Genomic DNA, 22,695 nt, shown 5'->3' with positions numbered 1-22,695 from the left:
TGAACATCCTTGAGTGCTTTGAGTGGAATGGCTCTTTACTCCTTCGGCGCTCGTATAGAACATGACCCCCCTTTTTGATAGAAATCATACGTCTTTTCTTAGACTTACGCCTTCTCCAAACGGGCCTCAATCTCCTTGTACTGCGCAACGAGCTCGCCCTCCTCGCCCTCATACTCAAGAGCCTTGCCAACCCACTCCCTCGCCTCCTCCAACCTGCCCATCTCCATCAGACACTTTCCACGGCGCCACCACGCCTTTGCGTTGCCGACCTTGCGCGCCTCGACGCTAGCCTCGGCGTCAACAGACCCCTCTGCCCACTGCTGCAGCGCCATGTGCGCCTGCGCCCTGTTGGCGTACAAACCCGAAACCTCCTCGCGGACGAGCTGAGAGGGTTCCCAGAGCGGACGGGTGAGGGCCATTTGCAGGCCCAGAGTGTAGAACTTGATGGCGTCGCCGTACTTCTTCTTGTGGAACTCTGCGTTGCCGCTGTCGCGGAGCTTGGCGACTTGGGCGGAGCGTTTGGGGTTCACGGGCATGGGCGGCGGGGGCACGCCGTGCTGGGTTGTTGTGTCGGAGGTGATGAGGGAGCGGTGGAGGGCGTTTAGTTGGGAGAGCTCGGCGGCGAGGGCGCGCGAGGAGGAGGTTGAGGAGAGAGATTTGGATTGGGGGTCTAGTTGAAGGGGGAGGAGGTCGAAGTGCGTGAGGTCTGTCATGTTGGGCGGTAGTTGTGTGGTTGTGTAGACGTGGTGATGTTGGATTGGTTTGTCTGTGTCGTCGCAAGGTCGCGCGGGTTCGTCAGTTGTGCCTGTGGTACTGGGAGTATTCGGGTGGCCGCGTCCGGGTATCGTGAAGTGGTAGGGAGTGACGGATGTGAGGAGGGCTGCGATCGCGAACGAGGTGTTGTTGCGAGGGTTGCTTCGAGATGGTGGTTTATTGCCAGCTGTCGATCCGGGGGTCCAAGGTGGCTGGCCGAGCCTTTGGCACATGGAATTAGAGGACACTTCTCTGGAGGTCGTCCTTATCGGGTCCGGGCGCGCCATCACGTGCTGATAGCATAAGGCAAGGTGAGGTGGGTCTACCTTGATGACCGAGGCCCGCCTTCTTCACCTTCTTCACCTTCTTCACCTTCTTCACCTTCTTCACCTTGCTCACCTCGCTCACCTTGAGCCTCAGTAACAAGAACACTGAGGATTTGGGACTGTCTCTCTCGGCCGAGAAGTTGTCTTCCGTTTCGCCTGCAGGCCTACTCATGGGTGAAGTCGACTTTGGCTGTGTTTGTGGGCAAATTACAGTTGTGCCTAGTCTGGGGTCCATCCCAGACCGAGAGTTCTGAGTTACTCGGGGAGCTTTGCGGTCACCTCCATTCTGCCTGGCAGCATTTATAAAAAGTGTTCTTCTTTTCTCGTTATGGGTATCTTTAATGTTGAATGAAACCGTTTTACCTTCCATGTTGAAAGAAAGTTCGCGATGATGGATCCAGATGGGCCATCGAGCTCACCAGCCCGCCCTCCCCCTCACCCTTTCCTTGTCCCTTTCCCCTTCCAGTCCTCCAGTCTAGCCAAGGAGCCAAGGCTCCCATCGAACTTCTCTAATCATCCTCGTAGGACTGACCTTAGTTATTGTCACTTCTAGGCATAGTAAGACGTGTTCAGACCCTTCTCAACCGCCGCAATCTGCAACGCCAGCGGCAAGGAGAACTGTCGACACATCATGAAGCTGCCAGTCATGTACCAGAAACCAGGCACTCCAGTGGCTCGCCACCACTACACAATAGTCAGCATAACTCTTCCAAGCATTCGCATCATTAGACTTACACCTGAGCGTTCCTGCTCGGCATCCAAGTTCGCGAACCCATCTAGCCTCTGAACAACATCCGTCCCAAGCAGTTTCTCGACTGTAGTGATGTTCTGCTCGAAACCCGTCGCGAGCACCACCACATCCGCCTCGAGCTTTGTACCGTTTGCCAAGACTAGGCCATCCGCTTGGAACTCCTTTATACCCTCCTCGCACCTCTGGATCCGAATCTTGCCGTCAATGATCATCTGGTTCGCCCCCTGGTCGATGTAATACTGCCCGCCCTTGATGAGCTGGTAGTCCGCCAACCCATACCCGTCTTCGCCCTCCTTAATCACCAACCCAGCCTTCTTCAACTCATCGTGCACCGTCTTGTCATTTTTGGCCATCGCCTGCGTCAACCCGATGCTCATCCTGCGTATCAGTGCCAGCGGGATAGCATTGCCCACAATGTCTGCTTCCTCAGTACTCAGACCCGGGATTGTCCAGAGTGAGAGCATGGAGTTCTCCCACGACTCGCGCGAGATGGAAAAGATTGGATGTCGCTGCACCATTGTCACCTCCTTGGCCCCATGCGTGACAAAGTCGGCTGAGATATCGTGGCCGCTGGTGGCACAGCCGACGACGACAACCTTCTTATTCGTTACATCGGGGATCTTGGCGGCAGTCTTGTGGTACTTTGAGTGATAGATTTGCCCCCTGAACATCTCTTGACCTGAGAAGTGAGGGATCTTGGGCTGGTCGCCGTACACGCCCGTGGCCAAGACCACATGCCGCGCCGACAACGTCCGTGTTCCCTCAGGCGTGCGAAGCTCGACACGGTATCTCTTCTTCTCTTCATCATATGTAGCCTTTGTGACTTCCGTGTTGAAGGCGATGTCGAGTCCCATCAGCTGGCCGTAGTGCTCCATGAACTCGGCAACCTTGTCGCCCGTCAGGAACCGTGGCCAGGTCTCGGGGATCTTCATGAACGCCCAATGATCGGTGTAGGTCGGCGTATGCAGCGTGACGCTTTGGTATCGTTCTCGCCAAGAGTCACCAAGGCGTGCGCTGCGTTCTACGAGGCGGGTTTTGATGCCCATGTGTTGGAGGCGTGCGCCGAGCATCAGGCCGGCTTGGGCTGTTTGGTGTGTCTTGTGTTAGCGAGAGAAGAAGATGGAAAGCTGAGTATGAAGACTGACCTGCGCCGACAATCAGAACCTGCAGGTCTTCCTCGGGCTCTACATGGGCGTGTCCATTGATGCCGTTGACTCGGTTGACCCCGTTGACACCATTAGTGACGGGCGCCTTTGGCGTCGGAACCGAAGCCGCGTGCCGTGCCTCGACTTCCTTCTGGAAATCGAGTTTCTCCAACTGCGTAAAGACGGTCCATGCCTTCCACTCGTCTTTGCTAGTGTTGCCTAGCTTGAGCAATCCCTTTCCTTCGCCATGCGGCGTCCGGAAGGTGAAGCCAGTTTGGATCCAGACCATGCCGTCAAAGTCGAGGAGCAATGGCTTCAACCCGCCAAGCTTGTTGGTCTGCAGCTCAGAGAGACCATGGTTTGCTGAGGCTAGGTACTTTTTGATGTTGTCTTGGCCTTGCTTGCAGGTGAAATCCCATGAAAGGCCGACGATGTCTCTCCACCAGCAGTCGTCGATGAACAAGTCGGAGATGTCGCTGAAAGACTTTTCGGCGAACCGCTTCTCGAGTTTGGAGAGCCATTCACTGGAAATTCTGTCCGCGTCAACTTCGTCCTTCTTAACGCCTTCTTGTAAGGTCAAGGCCGGGATTTCGGGGAGCTTGAAGCCGTCCATTTTTGTGAATTGTGCAGTGCCAAATACCGAATATTGAACAGCTTAGCGACTTGATTGACATTGACAGGATCGTATCAAATGCCTCGGGAAAAGAGAAACCAAGGCTAAAAGCCCATGTAAGTCAGATTTGGTAGGGAAGGACAAGGGTGTGGGAGCCTTTACTCGTGATCTCCAAACGCTGGGGAGATAGCGTCAGATAGCGTACCCGTCATCCATCAACCCACTTGGCAAATTCCCATCTCACCCACCATACCCCAAAATGTCAATGGGCAACCACTCAAATCGAGATGCGAAACGATTTCGTCCTCTTTTGTTCGGACCATCCCCACGGGTGGATCTGGCCAAGGTGTCATTGAGGTTCCCCATCTCTGTAACCTTACATTATTGCCAAGAAAGCCTGTTGCTGAAGATGACCGTACAACAGGCTGTTTTTACTCTTTTAGCTTTGAAGGAAGGATGGAATTGATGGATTAGATCATCTTATCTGATCATACCCCACCTTTCTATTCGCGCAGATCGGCATTGTCGTCCCAATCAAGACACAGTGAGCTGCTTCGGCTGGGGTGGGATCAATAACATGCACGGAGTGAACCCGCGAGTGTCACAATATGCGCGGGAAACGCTGTAGGATTTCACCCTAGCTAAGTTTCTAAGCGGGATGAATACGAGGTCTGACGAATGTCCAACGAGGGGCTTTTGTCGCTAAAACAGCACGTTAGCCAAGGTGAAAAATTGCGATGTTGCATGATGATTAAGAAGCTACTGTACTTGAAGGATCCATGCTGGTCAAAGTCAACCACGAATTGGACCACGTGCGGTCTTCATTCTTTGAAATACTTCAGCAGCAACACCCAAAGTTCGGGTTCTAGGTAATGTCAGATTTCGTTTCTTTACTTCATGGGAAACCCCCCAGTGCTTAATATGTTACACCCTTATCATCTAAAAGACTGATTCGCTTGCTACCAGTGCCAAGCTCATCGTCAGCACCGCGTTCCGTGACATCCAAGCCTCGGGCCACAATTCCGAGGAGATCAAGCATTGCTTGGCTCTTTGATCCACCAGCCATAAAGAATGGGTCTATCGGCAGCTTGCCGACGCGTGGACAATCCAGAAAAGCACGGGTGTCCAAGATGAGTGACACCCATATTTTGGCAAAAGCACATGTTCAGATTCTTAAATGCAAAAGCTCAAGTTTGACTAGGAATTTTATCAAAGTTCGTCGACAATCTTGGTATTCGGGATTTCAATTTTACGAGAGATGGGAACATATCAAGAAGTAAGGTAAAGAATCTGGGTTCTAGGTTCCGAAGGACTCCCTCGCAGGATACAAATGGTCATTGATTCGTCAACATCCCCCAACATTGCTGGTGATGAATAGAAAAGCTAATAAACACGCCAATACGCAACCCTGATAATAACATATGGGAGCAGCAGAGACCTAATGACGAAAACTCCCCTTTCATAGCTTCGTATTTCGGTGTATGAACAGTCTTGTCATGGACTGAACGCGAAACAAGTCCGAGCCAAGCCCAGCCATTCCTTCTAGAAGTAAAGTGTGCAAAGCTTCTCCGGTGTGAGAAGTTTTCTGCCGACAGTTAAAGAATGACTGCAAACGAGTTATCAATCCAGTGATTGTTACTACCCTCCATGAAGGAACATCAAGGTTGTCATGCAACATCAATTTATTGGTGATGCTACGGGCTAGTCCGTCTTGACTACCGGGCATGATAAGTAACCAACTAAGCTACGAGTCGGACATTTTTACTTAAACTTACTTATATACCTCTTGACTAAGGCTGGGCTTCCTGAGGAGCAGGTGTACTAGTTGTCACCCTTGCGACCTTGCGCAGCCCATATGCTTAAGCTAGTCTTTCACAGCCGGGGCCCCAGTATGCTGCACTCACAATATAATACTTGCGATGATCCTCGTATAACTCCGAAGGTGCGTTTTGGTACAAGTTGGTGTCATATTCAAGAGTTTCAGGCTCACCGTGGGTAAAGAGAATTTACCTACCTCGGACAAAGTACGTTTCATCCATTTGTGCCACGGTTTGCTCTTTGGAACGCTGCTGCCTATCAAAATCTAGCATATAGAATTTACATCCCTTATTTCAACTGCGAGAGTTGTTCCATCACATCAATAGACTGTCATTAATTCCTTCCCGTCACAGGTGCAACACTCGCCACCTACTCCTTCCGAACTCGCTAGCCCAGCTCTACGGTCTACCTCGGTGAGCTCGCCACAAGTGAGGGCCTCATACATACTTTATGACTTGCTTTAACCATCAATCTCACCCTTGGTGTCTTTTCTGTTTCCCGGACTTTCTCATAATGAAAGCTGAAAGGCAGAAAGATCAAAATCTCTCTCTTCTCGCAACCTTGGATGCACACCTAGTGCTCGGTCATACTTGCGCGAAACTTCGCATTATTCATTCCACCAATTCTTCCACTAGCCCATTTTCAATTTATAGCAGGAACTAATTATCATCTGCTATCATGACTTCAGTGAAGTGGATAGCCTCGATGTCCGAGAAAATGCGAATAGATTCAAGAGACAAGTTGAGGCCCGGAGAATCGCTAGCGTCGGATTAGAGCTAGGACGAATCAACTTGCGTTGGCTGCACCATTTTGGCGTGTTTAACTGGGGCGTTCCGGCTCGACATTCCATGCCCGCTTCGACCTTCGTTTTACTGACACCGTCTCGACCTTCCGTCCCAACAGTCGAGTGAGCATACGAGACTCTCGCGATGAAGACTGGATAGGCCAAAAGAAAAGAGGGATATAAACTCATTTTTGAAGATATTCGAACTCTGAATCCTGATTTACCCTTCATGTACTGTTTCTTTGCTCAACCAGTCGGCACCTATTAAGTCACCCTAAGCCTCCACCAGTGTGCAAGTCTCTTCACAAGACACCAAGCATTATGGAGGCCGTACAATCCCTCAACATCACCGAAGTGTCAATATGTCAACTACAGGATGCGCTGATTAATTCTCAAATCTCAAGCGTAGACCTTGTCGCGCGCTTCCTCCATCGAATCGGCAAACTCGATCACCGCGGGCCAACATTCAACTCCATTTGCATCATTAACCCTAAAGTCTTCGATGGGGCACAGGCCTCGGACGCTTACCGCGCATCAGGGCGTCCTCCAAGGCCTCTGGAAGGGATTCCGTTCACCGTGAAAGACAGCTACAAGGTGGAGGGTCTCACTGTTAGTATCCCTATTACAGGGTAGTTAGTTCGAACCGTAGTTGACGAAGAGATTAATTGAACTATATAAATATCTACGTAGTAAGTGTAAAAAGGAGGTTCTAACTATAGGTTAGGCTAGCTACGATAATTATAAATAGGGCCCCTAATTAGCCCCTATATAGTCGGCTATATGCCGCGGTCGAATTAGACTTCTAATCTAATACTAACTTTCTCTTTTTTTTTATTAATTTAACTACTATAGTTAGAAGTATAATTTAACCTCGGGCCCGTTTACTAAGTCGTCTCCTTTTCCCCCTTTTTTTTACTCTTTTTATATAACCTATCCCTCTATTCGTATAATAACTTTTTTACTACCTACGAATTACTCTAATCCCTTATTTAGTACTACTTTTATAAAAGTGTTTACGAGGTTATTTTTATTACTAATCTAACGGATCTTAAGTATTTCGTACCTTTTGTACGATTACTTAAGGGCTATAATATCGATTATAAGCCTCTTTTCCTTCGTCGTTCCTAATTTAATAAAGCATTCGTATAGCGAGTAGGAATTAGTATAAATAACTATTAAAATAAATAAAAAGCTAATTTAATTAGTAATCTTCCTTAGCGTTATTAAAATCGTATAAAAGAGGTTAACGCCGTTAATTATACTATAAACCTCTAATATTAGTACACTTCTCGTTACTTACTTATTTTTAATTAACGAGTAATAAATTATATTACTATATATAGTAAATTCGCTCTTACCTATACTCTCGTTAGCTAGGATAATAATATACCCTAATTACGAAATAAGGTCGTTATTATTCGTAAATAACCTATTAATAAAAACGTAGAGCTTACTAATTATAAGGTTAATTAGGTAATAAACAAGACCTCGATTAAGATTTATTTATTACTACTTAAGCTGCTTATTAAGTACCTCGACGTCTCGTTTAGTTAAATTTATAACTTACGCTACCCTAACGTAGTTAAAAATTACCTTAGGCTAATAAATACTTATAATATATACCCCTCGCGCAAGCTTAGCCTTATATTACTTTTTAACGTCGGTTACGTTTAGATTAACGAGGTTAATCTTCTCGCCCTACCCCTTTTACTAAAAAACGACGGTTTCCCCTTTAATTATAAAAATCCCGCCGTTAAATACTAGGGGGGTATTTATTATAAAGACCTCTTTTAGCTTTATTATAAAGCCCGCTTTTTAAAGCTCCTTATCCTCTTTTTTTATAAAGTTAATATTAAATAAGCCTAATATATCGTCGGTTTATATTCTAACGATCCTAAATTAGTTACTTTCGTACTCCGCGATTAGTAAGCACGGGTCGTACGTAGAAGTAACTATTAATAATTAATTAATATAAAAATCGTAATAAGTAGCTTATTAATAAGTACCCGATTTTATAAGCCTATATAATAGCTTAAGTACTTTAATAATCGTGCCTTCTAAGTACTTACTAGCTATTTCCTTTAGTAAATAGGCTAGGATTTTCTTTATAAGCCCTGTAGCTAATTAAATATAGGCCTAAGTAATATTACGGCTCTAAATCTCGTATCCCTTCTTCCGTAGCGATGCTATTAATACTATTATTAATCGTTAGCTATAGTACTATATAATAAGCGATTATATAAGCAGCGTCGCTTTTTTAACGTCGCCGTACCTTTAAATTACGTATCTAAACTTCTCGTACGGCTAGGGTATTCCTTTCCCTTTAATCTTACGAACTATTCGTAATTAAATATATAGAGGTTTATATATTTTTCTAAGTTATATAAGATAAATTAATAGACCCCTTAATTATAAAGAGTATTTATTTCAATAAGATCTAATCCCTTATACGGCTTTTTAGTAATTATAATTACGCCTTCTTTACGTAGTTTAATTACTAGCTCGAAATCGGCTTTCTCTTTTACTATATAAAAAGTATTAATTACCTCGTTACTAGTAATAAATTACTACGTTAGGGCTTACTATTATAATCTTCTATAACGTCTCGCTAGTAGTATTAGTACCCTTTTAGCAATTTCCTCTTCCTCGTCGTTTATTAATACTACTATAACGATTTCGTTAAGGATAATTTCCTATACCTCTACTGCGGGTTATATAGTTTCCCCTAGCTCTTCTTCTTTTTATAAGTTAAAAATCACCTCGTTAGGATCTATATAATACGGTCTAATTACCGTAATTAACACTTTAAATAACTAGTCGCAATCTCTCGTAACTATATAAGAGCGCTCGTTAATAGAAATTAACTTATATAGCCTAGCTTACTATTAAGTAATTTCGCGCTATACTTATATATTTAAATTTAGTAGTATATTTAGATTATCCCCTATATCGGGCCTATTATACGTAGTAATTACCTCGTTAACTTACTTTTTTATACTTACCTCGCGCAGTACCTATATTATTTTTTTAATTACTTAGGCTCGTTAGCTTATACTTAGCGACGGTAGTAAGGCTAAGGTTATTTTTAAATATACTCTAAATACTAATAGCGTTAGTATAAGTCCGTTAGGCCTCATAATATCGTTATAGTATTTAAGTACTATTTAGAAGCATTCGTTATTAATAGAATCCGGATTTTCCTCTTTAATAATTCTAAACGCCCTTTTTAATTATTAATATACCCTCTTTACTTTTTTAATACTATAGTACGCTTTAATGGGTACGACTTTTAGCTATATACCGTAAGCCGTCGTATTATCCCTAAATTCTACTAACTTAAAGCTAGTACTAGCGTCGGTTTTAATACCGTCTAGCGGTCCCTAGTATATATTAATCTAGCTTTTTCGTAGGGCTACCCACACTATTTTTACTTATAAATCCTAAAGGAATTACCCTACTTAGAAAAATATAACTACGTCGATTATATATAATACTAGCTAACTATTTAAATAGAAAATATTAATAACGATTTCTTAGTTAAAGTTAAGCTTATTACGCAATTTAAACTTAAATCTGCGTAGGCTCTATATATTTATTTAGTATTAATAGTATACTTTTATTAACTACTCTAGCGCCCCTATTTTAATATTATTATTACTTAATTACTTTAGGAGGTTATATAGCCTCGTAACTAACGAGTACCCGAATCTCTAGTATAGTCTTCTAAGCTCACTTTCCGTTAAATAATTAATTAACTTCGTATTATTAATAAGCTTTATAAACGCATACCCCTATTATCGTTCGACTATTTTAAAGTACTTACTGCTAGAAATTCTATTCCTCGTATTATTGAATATAATACCTAGTCGATCTATATCTTTTAAATATAAGAGAAATAGGGTATTAACGGGTAAAATATAAAAAGTCATCGTTTCGAAGTACGTTTCTATTTTTATTATACCTAGGGCAACGATTTCCTTACCTAGGCTAAAACTAATCCTTATAATACCCGCCGTTAATATATTAAGTATTATTAGCGCAATCTTTTATAGCGCTTAGAATTACCCTTTTCCTCTAGTTAACTATTATAATACCCTAATATCTAGGATAATCCTATAGAAATCGTTTAGGCCGTACCTTTTGCTCGTATAAAATACCTATATAAGCTTAGTATTTAAAGGATCTAGGTAATATAAAAAAGACCCCTCTAGCTACCCCTAGATTTACTTAGTATTATATTCCTTTTTTTTAAATATTAAAAAAGATAGCGTTTTCTCCTTAATTATTAAGAGAATAGGCTTTGGCCTTATTAAATTCGCCCTTTTAGCCTCCTCTATATCCGTTATTTAAGGGACCTTCTCTTACTATCCATAAATAAAAGCCTACTTATTAAGAGCTTTTGCTACTCTTTATTTATTTAGCCTCGTATATTTTCTAGAGGTTAACGGGGCGAAAAAAGAGTAGTTAATATCGTCGATTTCGTTATAATCTAATTCGTTAGTATAGGGGATAAGATCTTCCTTATTTTCCGAATCTCTTATAGGGGGTATATACTTTAGGCTACTATTTTAACTACCGTCGCTAGGTTCTGTACCCCCGGATCTACCCTTATATATAATAAGGAATTAGTTAAACTAACGAGGGCTAGTTTTACTATTTACTACCCTCGACTTTTTATACTATTTATACGATTTAGCACGCTCTTTCTTAGAATAGTTACTTAACTAATATCTATCCTTTTTATAAATATAGCATTACCTCTTTTATTACCTTACTTATAAGTTAAATCTCTACTTATTTAATAAATCTAGGCCTCCTTAATAACGATTACCGTATCTAGCCTCTTTTCCTTTTTTATTATACGTTCGATCGACCTAATATTACTAATAAGGGCCGTTATATACCTAGAAGTAGGTTTAGCGTAGTATTCTTATTTTAATATTAAAGCTAAATCTTAGCCTCGAGTAGAGCATCTTATAGTCTTTAGGTACTTAATATAGGGTTATTTTTACTTTTAGTATATACTAAACTATAGTATAAAGATATCCGACTTTCTACTTATTTATCCCCTTATTTAGCTAGGTTTTCGCTAGCTTATTAATTTAATTAATAAGCTCTTTAAGGATCTCTACTCGCAATTTACCCTCTATTATTCTAGCTATAAATATAAAAGAAATCGCTTATAACTTAAATAGGAGCTCTAAGTTCTTATTATAAGTCTCGAAGCGGCTTTAGATTATATTAATTATATTAAAAAAGTCGTTTTAATTAAGATTACGCACCGCTTCGTAGTAATAATTAGAGGCTTTACTTACGAGTACGATATTAATTACTAAATAGTACTAGTATTCCTTAATTCTAACTTTTTTATAATAATTATAAAATATCGTTAGGGTTTCTTATAAAACCTTATACTTCCCCCCAGAGTATAATTTCTCTTTTAGGAAGATCTTTTTAAGGTTTATAAATTGCCTTATATTTACTACTAGATTTTCGGTATTTATATACGATCCCTACGTCGCTACGTATTATTAATAACTTCGGGTCGTCTACCTCCTTTCTTATTAACTAATCGGCGCCGAATTTTACGTTAGTAATAGTAACGGGTTATAAATCGAAATAAGTAGAATTATCGATTATCGTACTTCTAGTACTATATTTTACCCTAGTATATCCTTTTATAATAACAGATTTCTATTAGTAATTATAGGGAGGAAATCTAAGTTATTTACCCTTTTTTTAAATTCGTTAAAGCGATTATATACTTTATTAACTTATACCTAGTTCTATAGTACGAATTCCTCCTCTATAATTATTACTATTAATATTTCGTATAACTCTTGCGATTATAATTACGCTAGTAATACCCCTCGCTTATAAAAAAATCTATTAACTACTTTTATAATTCCTAGGCTTGCGCTCGCGAACTATTTATCTAGCTAATAGCTAAGGTCGTTTACGATCTCGTAAAATAGGGGTTACCCCTATAGCCCCTTTTTCTTATAAACCTTAGTTAAATAGATTAATACCGCGTTAATTTACTTATTATTAAGCTAATCCGTAATTCTATATATCTACGTTCCCTAATAGTCCGGGTTAATATTTACTTATTTATAAGGGATTAGGATTCTATTTAAGATTAGGTTTCGTCCTCTTCTTTTTTACCCTAACTTACTAAGGGTCGTACTCTAACTTATATTACGAAAAGGAACTTGAGGCAGGTCGGAACGCTGCTATATTGACCTAATTAACTAAAGACTTAACGTAAAAAAGGAAAAAACAGAACAGTGGGCAGAAGCTGGCGAGCTAGCCCTTTGGGCCCAGCGGTCTAGCTCGTTACGTAACTACTAAGAGCTTAGCCTCGTAGCCTAAGGCTAAGCCACGGGGCCCATAGGGGCCCTAATACTTACTACCGTAATATTACCTCCCCCTCTATACTAGAGGGCGCTATCCGTAGCGCCGAAAAATAAACCTCCTAATTACCCCTTATTTTAACAAATCTATAGCTATAATTATTATTATTATATTATCGTCGTCCCTCGGTAGTAGTAAATCGCTAGCCGCGGTAGCTTCTATTTATACGTCTAGGTTCCGTAGCGGACCCTTAGTAATTAAGTATTAATAATAAAACGCTTATAATACCGCCGGCGCATACCTAAAGCTCTTTATATCGTACTACGTTAGATCCGTATTATATCCCTTCTAGTCCGCCTAGTACTATAGCTTTCCCCTATATAAGCATAACTTAACTACTTTAGAAACCTCGTACTCTAGCTTACTATTATCGTTAGCAATTAGTAGCGGCAGCTCTTAGTTCTACCCGGGTAGTAGGTCGTTAGTAACCTTCCTTAGCTTACTTAGGTAAAAGACCGGGTATACCCGGCTACTTACTAGCAATTCTACGACCTATATACCCCCCTATCCGGTACTAACGATAGGCTATAGGCCGGCTTATAGCTACTATAGTTTATTTATATTAGTAAACTTTTAATATAAAGTATTAATAAAGACCCGGTCTCTTATTTTTAAGTCGTCCGGGCGCCGGCAGCGGTTAGTATACTTTTTATATTATACCTAAGTAACCTTTATATTACTCTTAGTAATCTCCTAGGCCTCGTATATTCCCTAAGCTATATACTACGCGTTAATACGGTTTAGCTTCTCTTTTATAAAGCTAAATTAGTAAGTTCGCTTAGACTAGTTAAAAAAAAGCCGTAGCTAGCGACCGAATTCTACTTCGTATAGCGACAGCCCCGTAGTCTTACTAAGCTAGGTAGTATAGGCAAAGTCGACTGCGGGTAGTATATTACTCTAATTATCTTAATATCGGTTAATTAGTAGTCTTAACCGCTATAAGATATACTAGTTTAGTACCTCTATCTAGCCGTCCGTTTATAAGTAATCTACCGTTAATAGCTATAACTTAACCCCGTAGATCTTATAGAGCTCCCCCTAAAAATTAGAGATAAATTAGGGGCCTCGGTCCGACGTAATAGTTTCTAATAGGCCGAAGATAAGTAGTACCCGCTTATAAAATATCCGGCTTATATTTTTTATTATAATAGTCTTATAATAAGGAATAAATATTGCCCTTTTACCTAGGCGGTCTACTACTACTTATATATTATTAAATCCTTTTTAATTAGTAGGGATAGTTATAAAGTCGGTAGAGATATACTATTACGGGTAGTCGGGTACTAGTAGCGGTCTTAGCTCCCCTAGGGGTTTATTGCGCGGTTTTTATAATTAGTAATAGGTATAGTAGTTCTAAACATATTAGTAAGTATCTACCGTTAGGCCCGGCTAGTAATACCGCTATTTAATTATTTTTACGACCTTATTACGCCCTAGGTAGGCGAGGAGTTTCTACTTATAGACCTTGCGAATAACTATAATACGGAGGTTCTCCTCCTCGGGTACTACGAGTTTCCTATTTATTACTAATAATCCGTCGTTTTAAATAGACTAGCGCTCGCGTCCTTTAGCTACTAGCGCTCGTATTAATATAAGAAACGCTATAATAGGGTCCCTATTAAGCTTTAGAATCTTCTTTATTAATAAGTACCCCTATAGCTCGTTTTTTAATAAAAATAAGCTAATTATAAACTATAGTTAGCTAACGGCGGCGCCTAGTAGCGCCCGCAGCTCCGCTACGATATTAAAAAATAGTAATCTTAGTAATATAAGGACTTATATCCTATTAGCCTTTTTTAGTACTTATTAAGTACGGATATCTTTTATCTTTTATAAGAGGGCGTTAGCTAATACGTTCTCCTTCCCTAGGTAGTAGTAAATCTAAAAATTAAAGTCCGTTAGCGTGCCGGCTTAGCGGGCTTATTATAAGTTAAGTAGGCGCTTAGTTATAAAAAATAGTAATAGCTAATAGTTTATAATAACGTCGAACCTATATTTATAGCTTATAAGCTCCGCGCGCTATTCTTCTAAGCATAGTACTATTACTAGTATTTTTTTATTATAAATAGTATAGTTAAGCTCTGCGCCGCTTATTGTTTTTAAATAAAAAGCCACTAGGTACTATAACCCGTTATCCTCTTATTATTATAATAGCGCCCCGGCGCATACTAAGTTAGAAGTATTTATTTCTAGCCGCGTTAGTAACTTTAGCTTAAAATAGTAGAGGATAGGCGCTAACGTTAGTACTAACTTTATAGCCTTAAAGGCCGTCTTATAACCGGCGCTAAAGTTAAAAAGAACTCCCTTATTTATTAACCTCGTAAGGGGCCTAGCTAAGCAGCCGTAATTCTTTATAAACCTCTTATAAAAGTTATAGAACCTAAGGAAAGACTAGATACCCTTAAGTAATATAAGTAGTTTCTAGTCTCTAATTATAAAGACTTTCTCCTCGTCCGGCTATATACCTTCTATTAAAACTACGAAGCCTAAGTACTTTATAAAAATAACACTAAATTCGCACTTCTTAATATCCGCTTATAAGCCTACTTTCTATAAGCAGTTTAGCACTTTAGTAACGTGCTCTTAGTACTAGAGGGGGTCGTTAAAAAAGATTAGAATATCGTTTATATATACTATATAGAAGTCGTTTAAGTACTTTATTAATATTTTATTTATATATTACTAATACGTAATAAGCCCGTTATAAAGCCCAAAGGGTACTACCTTATACTTATACGCCCCATAGCGGGTTCTAAATATCGTTAAGTCCTCGGAGGCTAGGTTAAGTCGGATATAATAAAAGGCCTATTTAATATCTAGCTTAGTAAATACCTTTACCCTACTTAGCCGCGCGAGGGTCTCGTTAATAAGTAGTAATAAGTAGCGGTCTTTTTTTATAACCTTATTAAGCTTATAGAAGTTAACGTAAAAGCGCAGGCTACTATCGTACTTTTTTATAAATAGCGTCGGTAATATAAAAGGAGCATTATTTAGCTTAATAAATCCCTTTTATAAGTGCTTTAGTAAATAGGCCCTAGTAGCCTCTAGCTCGGGTACTAACTACTTATATAGAGAGTAGTAGGTTAGCTTCTCCTTATTATTATCTAAGAGCTCGATCTTATAGTTATACGGCCTATAAAGCGCTAATATATCGCTAGTAGCCTTATTAAAAACGTCGGTCTAGGGCCGCAGATACTTTAATAAGTTCGTCGCTATAAGGTTATAAGTAACCTAGTCGTCGTTATATAAGGGGTCTACCTCCTCTTTCTTATCTTTTATAATATAATTAAGCTTATAAAGTAATATAAAGCCTATCTCGACGTCTTTCTACCTTAGGTTTTTTTTAAAAGCGGGAGCGCTAATAAAGGTAATATCTATTTATATTATTACTAAGTATAGTTTTTATTACTTAGCCCTCTCTATAGGGGCGATACTAGTGCTATTAAGGGCGCGTTCTATTTTCTTTATATTCTTAGCCTCGTTTAACCGCTATATTTAATAGGCTATCGTTTTTAGCGGGCGTAGTAATATCCTAATCGGTATACCCTTCGCCCGCTACTACTAGAGCTTTTAATTATAGCGGGTTATATCTATTTTAAATAGGTCCTACTAGTAGTTAGCGTCGATTTAGTATTATATATTAATAACTTCCGGGGCACATAGGTCCTCGATATTCCTAATAATAATAAAGGGCGTCTCTTATAATAATAAGTCCTTAGGCTATATTAAACGTTAGTAGCGAATATTAGGGTTTACCCCGTAGTATTCGAACTACTTCTGCCCTAGGATTAGGTCGTAGCGGCCCGTATTAAGCTAAAAGAGGGGTGCTTTTAAAAGGACCCGTTAATTAATATATAAGTTAGTAATTTATACTACGCTAGTATTATCTAATTGCTCTTTATTAAATTTAGTAATAGGGATTGGGTATTATAATTTATAGGATAGAGCTACGTAGAACCGTTATAATAAAGGGGTTACGCGGTTATTTATAAATCCGTACTTATTAGCTCCTATATTAAATAAGGCTCTTAAGCGAATTTTATATCTATTAAATACTAATATAAGCTCTATCTTAAGGGGCTAGCCCCCTATGAGATCCTATAAGTTTACTAAATTAATTACTAATCTTCTATCCTTTCTATACGTATCCTCTAGCTAGGAGTTTACTTCTACTAGGGGTTCTAGTTTTCTAAACCCGACTTTATCTTAGTAAGGCCCTCGGTAGTATTAATAGCGGCTATAGTAGTCTTCGGCTTCTTAGGGTAGTCCTTAAAAATATATTTAGTATTATTATAAATAAAATAAGCGCTACTATCCTTAAGCTTTTAATATAGGGCTTTAGGAATCGTCTCGCGGATAAAGGTGCGACCTCGGTCCTATTTAATACCTTTAGTACTTCTATTATTTCCGCTATTTCTATTATTTCTACCCGAGGTCTAGCGAGTCTAGCTAGAAGCCTTAACCGGGCGGTCCTTTATAAAAAGGGGCTATATTACGTTAGCTAGCTAAGCGACGTACTTAGTATATTTTTAAAAAATAGCCGTATTATTTAGGTACTTTAATATAACTTAGTTATAAAGATATATAAGTAGCTTATTATAGAAACGGCGCTTCTACTAAGATTTTAGAAGCTTATTAACACGCGCGAGCTTAATAAACGTAGAGCGCTTTTAGTAAACGTTTTTAAGTATAATTACGAGTGCGTCTAGCTTACGACTAGCGTCGTCTATAGTAGTCGGGCTAGTATAAACCGACTTAAGCTCGTAAAATAGCTACTTAGCTATAATAATCTCGTTAGAGGTTAGTATTAAATATATAAACTCCGTAGCACTACCTCTAATCTTATTAATAATATACTCTAAGTAGTACTTATCCATACTATAGTTAGTATTTTCTAAGCGTTTTATAATACGTTAGAGCTAGTAGTCGAACTTAAAGCTAGTATTATTACTTATAAAAATAGGTACGTTAAGTATTTTCTAAGAGCCGTGGGTAATAGGATAGGACGAGGCTAAAGTAGTCTCGTAATTACTTTATATTTTTAAGTATACTAGCCGTTACTCTAGCGCGCTAAGGGTAGCGGTATTTTAAATAAAGCTAGCCTAAGAGCCGTTTTCTAATTACTCTAATTTTTTAGCTATAGCCGTATTATTAATATAGGCTTAGGTAAGGGCTTCCTTCGTAATACGGAGCTCTATAGTAGTAATACGCATAAGGTCGAGGTTTTTATAAGTTATTATATATAAGCGCTCCGTATTATTACTTAGCTAGCTAATAATAAAAGCTAGGACCTATTCTAATTAATACTAAGCGATGCGTATCTTTAGCTACTATTCGATTTACTTAAGTAAGGTCTTTTCGTTATTTTTAAAATATAGCTCCTAAATAAGGTCGAGGTCGATATACTACTTAGTATTCTTTTTAAAGAGGACATCGTTATAGATATAAATAAGCAAGGTAAGCTAGTTAGCTATATTACTAAGGTATACTAAGCGATCGGCCTAAGTAGTAGAGGGTAAGAAGCGCTTTATTAACTAGTCGGATAGCGCGACTTTAAAATTAATAATTAAGAGCTTAGCGCCTTCGTTAAGGCCTACGACGCTTTATTAGGACTTATAAAAGCGGCGACTTTACTAAAAGCCGTTAATATAAAGGGAGACCTAGCCTCCCTAGCTATATTCTCTAATTATTACGTTTAGTAAAGGGGGTATATATTTAGGGAGTATCGATTATGCTACTTATACGCGATTAATTTAGTTAGCTATCGCTCGGCTCTCTTATACGCTTTCTTAATAGGGGTAGCTAGTTAGTATAATAAGTAGTTAATTAATTAAGATATTATCGTTCCGTTTCCGGAGAATAGTTAATTAAATAACGTTAAGTAGTATTATAAAAGGGAACTTAAAGTAGGTCGGAACGCTACTATATTAACCTAATTAACTAAAGACTTAACGTAAAGAGGGAAAAAACAGAATAGTAGGCAAAAGCTAGCGAGCTAGCCCTTTGGGCCCAGCGGTCTAGCTCGTTACGTAACTACTAGGAGCTCAGCCTCGCAGCCTAAGGCTAAGCCACGGGGCCCACAGGGGCCCTGATGCCCACTGCCGTAACACTTATACTTATATTAATAGTCGCTAGCGTATTTAATTTTAATAAGGATATATTTAATCCGCGCGCTAGTTATAATAAATCTATACTTTTGCTACTTAACGAATTTATTAAAGTCTAAGAAATTCCTATTTCCTCTTACTATCTCGCTACTACTCTCGTTTTTACTATTTCTAACGATTATTACTACCTTTCTAAATCGCTAGCTATTATACTTACTAAGATCCTCCTTTTTATTTAATATAAAAGGGTAGGTTTTAATAATTCCTTTTTATAACAATAGTAATAAACGTTTATATTACTATATAAAAATATAATAATTAGTCTCGGGATTTTTACTAATTACCGATTTCCGCTATCCTATATACTTCTAGCTTCCTAAGCCTCGTACTCTCTATAATCTCTAAATAGCTTCTTTTTTTAACCTACCTCCTCTAGAGTAGTATTCTATAAAAATAGTTAAAAATAGACGCCGGGCGGCTTATAAAAGAGCTATATAGGCTATTAAGAACCGTATAGGCCGTTAAGTATAGTTAACGAAGTTAAGCCCTCTTTTTTATAAAATCGTAAATTTTAAAAACTTACTAAAAATACCTACTTATTACTCGTACGCGGTAGGGTTAAATACTTTAAAAATCTTATCTTTTATAGCCTCTTAGTACCCTATTTTATATCTTTTAAGCAGTCTTTTTCGTAGTTTAATTATGGTTAGGTAATTATTACTTACTAGCAATCCCTTTTATTACTTAATTAATTTCTTAAAATTAGTAATTTTACGCCAGGAGCTAATATAAAAAGAAGCCCTTTAGCGGCCCTCTAGAGGATTCTTTTTTTTTCCTTTTAAATCCTCGTCTTTTTAGCCTTTTCTTAAGCTAATAATAACTTTAATAAGAGGTCGTAGGACTACTTTAAAGTAGCCGCTTTTTTTTTAAGTTAATCTCCGAGATCCGTAATATTCTTAACTCGATATTATTAGGACCTCTAAATCCCCTCCTCTTTTATTAAACCGTCCCCTATATTATATTCCTAAGTAATACCCGGGGGGTAGTTAAGGGAGTTATAAAAAGGTCGTTTAAATCGCAAGCTTAAGGTCGTACTTATAATATCCTCGTAATAATAGACTTTTCTATATACTATAGATCTCTTAACTTAATAACTCCTATAAAGTTACCTTTATTACTAAGTAAAAATATTTATATTTCGAGATCCCCTTTTTTAATCGCGCGGTACTCTTTTATATTATATTATTAAGCTCGTTCGTCGCGCTAATTAATTAGGTAAGTAGTCGTTATATAGGTATTTCTTTTTACTAATTTAACTAGTTAATTTCTAATCGCGGGCTAGTTATAGAAAAGTTATTTAATAAAAAAGCTACTTAGGGCGACGGTAAAAAGCTAGTTACTTAAGTAGTTCCGTTAATTAACGTAGTTTAATATAATAAACGTCGACCTCTCGTAAGTAGTAAAGGGCTACGATTACTTAATTCCGTATAGTATTCGAGAATTGCTTCCTTTTTTGTTTATTTTTATAAGGTTAATTAGTACGAATCTCCTATCCCGTGCGGTATTAAGAGGTCGTCTCTTTTGCGTAGCGAGATACCTTACTAATTTATAATAATAAAATTTAATTACTAATTAGTATTAGTATCCCTATTATAAAGTAGTTAGTTCGAACCGTAGTTAATAAAGAGATTAATTAAACTATATAAATATCTACGTAGTAGGTGTAAAAAGGAGGTTCTAACCGTAGGTTAGGCTGGCTACGATAATCGTAAATAGGGCCCCTAATTAGCCCCTGCGCAGTCGGCTGTATGCCGCGGTCGAATTGGACTTCCAATCCGATACTCACAGTCGCAGCTGCGTCCCCAGCTTTCGAAAGCCTCGTTGCGTCTTCAGATGCCGCGGTCGTCGAGCTACTGAGGGCTGCAGGAGCAGTACTGATTGGGAAGACCACAATGCCTCCCATGGCCGACGGAGGAAGTCAGCGAGGCCTCTACGGCCGTTCAATCAGCCCTTACAACCCCAAATACTTGTGCACCAGCTTCGCGTCAGGCTCTTCATACGGATCCGCCGTATCCACGACATGCTCGTTCGCCCCTATTGGTCTCGGTGGTGAGACAGTCTCATCTGGTCGAGCGCCGGCTTCGCACAACGCGCTGGTGGGGTACTCACCGTCAAGAGGCGTCATTCCTTCTCGCGGCCATTGGCCATTGTACCCGACGTGCGATGTTGTCGCACCACACACCAAGTCTGTCGCTGACATGCTGGCGCTTCTGAACGCCATTGTTGCCGATGATGCGCACCCCAGAGGTGACTTTTGGCGCGAGCAGACGGTTGTGCCCATACCACCCAGCTCCAAGATCCGGCCAAGGGATTATTTATCTCTCAAAGATCCGGAGGCGTTGCGAGGAAAGCATGTTGCTGTGCCCAAGTGCTACATCGGGAAGCAAACTTCATCCGAATACTCTGTGGTCTGTTCAGAAGCCACTCGGCAGCTATGGGAGCAAGCTCGAGTTGACCTTGAGACGCTGGGTGCCAAAATCACCGAAACTGATTTCCCACTAGTCGAGCGTTACTCGACACAACTGTTTCCTGGGCAAGCTGCTAATGTGCCCGGCATCCCGAGTACCTGGATTGATACTGAGCGGTGTCAGATGATTGCCACCGCTTGGGATGACTTTCTGCGCAACAACAGCGATCCCGAGTGCCCTTCTCTGGAAGGCGTTGACCACAGCCAGATCAACCCCGACTTTGCGCCGTTGGATGATCGGTCGGAGCACACCGAACAGCAGAATCATGTCCGGTACGCAGAGATGATTGACTTCATCCGCGACAGGTCCGACTCTATCTACGATCTGCCAGGTTGCGCAGATGCGTTGATCGCGCTTGAGGAGGCTCGTAAGAGAGACTTGGAACACTGGATGGACGAGAATGGCTTCGATGTTGTCGTCTTTCCCACGAATGGCGACGTCGGAAGAGCCGATTCCGAGGACAACCGTGAGTCTATGGCATACTCCCTACGAGACGGGTTGAAGTACTCCAATGGCAATCGTGCAATGAAGCACTTGGGTGTGCCCGCCATCACTGTGCCGATGGGATCGCTGTATGACAAGAAAATCCCTGCGGGGTTGACATTCGCGGGCAAGGCCTGGAGTGACAGCGACCTGTTACGTTATGCGTATGCGTTTGAGTCCTCGAAGGAGCGAAGAGAGAGCCCCTCATTGGCGCCACGGCTAGATACGGACCTGATTCAAGTCAACACGAATCAAGGTTCTGTCAAGCAGCATAGGAAGCTGGAGTTGCTCGTCTCTTGTGTGGACGTAGAAGATGATGCCTCGACGGAAACCTTGGAAAGACGTCACGTCGCTCTCAGTGGGTTTTTGGAAGTCGACAATTCGTCTGAGGCAGCATCGATGCAAGTGTTTGTTAACGGGGATCTGATGAGGTCTCCCACACTCAAGGATAGCCAATGGGAATGGTCTGGAATGCTGGAACGGAAGAAGATGAAGGAGAGATACCCAGTTCAGGGCAAGGTTGCTAGAGATCAGTTCATGGTTGTGGTGCTAGCTCAGACTTCAGGTGGCGACTCAAGGGGTCGTTTGGTCATGATCGCTTGAGAATTCGCAAAAGTCATAAGATTCCAGACAATGATAAATAGAAAACCCCTATCTCAAAGTTGCTTGAAATGCAGCTTTTCTTAGCATTGTGCGATGAGTGAAGTTGATGCGACTCACATACGATCATTACCTTCAGTCGATGCCGCGCCCTTGCAATTCGTCGTTGCAGCCCCGCCAGTTGCTCAAGTCGCAGCAATGCCTGCTGACCCTGATATTACTCTTCGCACTAAAGCAGTTGTAAACGGTGTCGGAGCACTTATTGCAAAGAAGGGTCCAACAACAACTCGGTGAATTTGGAATGCATACTGCTCAAGCCTCAGATGTTGGGGAAATCGCAACTTTCTGCAAATAGCTGAGCTTCTTACGTCGG

The 22,695-nt window shown here is 40.4% G+C and overlaps 5 protein-coding genes across 5 annotated transcripts; 2 read left to right on the top strand and 3 right to left on the bottom strand.

Moving 5' to 3' along the window:
* Nucleotides 1-104: 104 nt before the first annotated feature.
* CLUP02_09484 (tetratricopeptide) lies at nucleotides 105-1,251 on the bottom strand (the record flags this gene model as incomplete). Its single annotated transcript, XM_049288462.1, has 2 exons — nucleotides 105-1,046; nucleotides 1,108-1,251. The coding sequence occupies 2 exons, from the start codon at nucleotides 1,249-1,251 to the stop codon at nucleotides 105-107; spliced, it is 1,086 nt and encodes a 361-aa protein (XP_049145606.1).
* A 377-nt stretch (nucleotides 1,252-1,628) lies between these two features.
* Nucleotides 1,629-3,588, bottom strand: CLUP02_09483 (flavin-containing monooxygenase; the record flags this gene model as incomplete). Its single annotated transcript, XM_049288461.1, has 3 exons — nucleotides 1,629-1,763; nucleotides 1,815-2,914; nucleotides 2,976-3,588. The coding sequence occupies 3 exons, from the start codon at nucleotides 3,586-3,588 to the stop codon at nucleotides 1,629-1,631; spliced, it is 1,848 nt and encodes a 615-aa protein (XP_049145605.1).
* Nucleotides 3,589-3,847: 259 nt separating this feature from the next.
* Nucleotides 3,848-4,642, top strand: CLUP02_09482 (uncharacterized protein; the record flags this gene model as incomplete). Its single annotated transcript, XM_049288460.1, has 5 exons — nucleotides 3,848-4,015; nucleotides 4,104-4,132; nucleotides 4,188-4,212; nucleotides 4,279-4,457; nucleotides 4,555-4,642. The coding sequence occupies 5 exons, from the start codon at nucleotides 3,848-3,850 to the stop codon at nucleotides 4,640-4,642; spliced, it is 489 nt and encodes a 162-aa protein (XP_049145604.1).
* A 5,342-nt stretch (nucleotides 4,643-9,984) lies between these two features.
* CLUP02_09481 (uncharacterized protein) lies at nucleotides 9,985-10,218 on the bottom strand (the record flags this gene model as incomplete). The annotated part of the gene is made up of 1 exon (XM_049288459.1): nucleotides 9,985-10,218. A coding segment is annotated over one exon (234 nt), but the record flags the coding sequence as incomplete, so codon positions are not given.
* Nucleotides 10,219-20,519: 10,301 nt separating this feature from the next.
* CLUP02_09480 (amidase) lies at nucleotides 20,520-22,325 on the top strand (the record flags this gene model as incomplete). The annotated part of the gene is made up of 1 exon (XM_049288458.1): nucleotides 20,520-22,325. The coding sequence occupies one exon, from the start codon at nucleotides 20,520-20,522 to the stop codon at nucleotides 22,323-22,325; it is 1,806 nt and encodes a 601-aa protein (XP_049145602.1).
* Nucleotides 22,326-22,695: the final 370 nt, after the last annotated feature.

The sequence above is a fragment of the Colletotrichum lupini genome, chromosome 5, assembly GCF_023278565.1.
Source record: "Colletotrichum lupini chromosome 5, complete sequence".
Classification (NCBI taxonomy): Eukaryota; Fungi; Ascomycota; class Sordariomycetes; order Glomerellales; family Glomerellaceae; genus Colletotrichum; species Colletotrichum lupini.
Note: the sequence above shows the minus strand (reverse complement) of the source record. Positions and strands in the feature narration are given on the sequence as shown.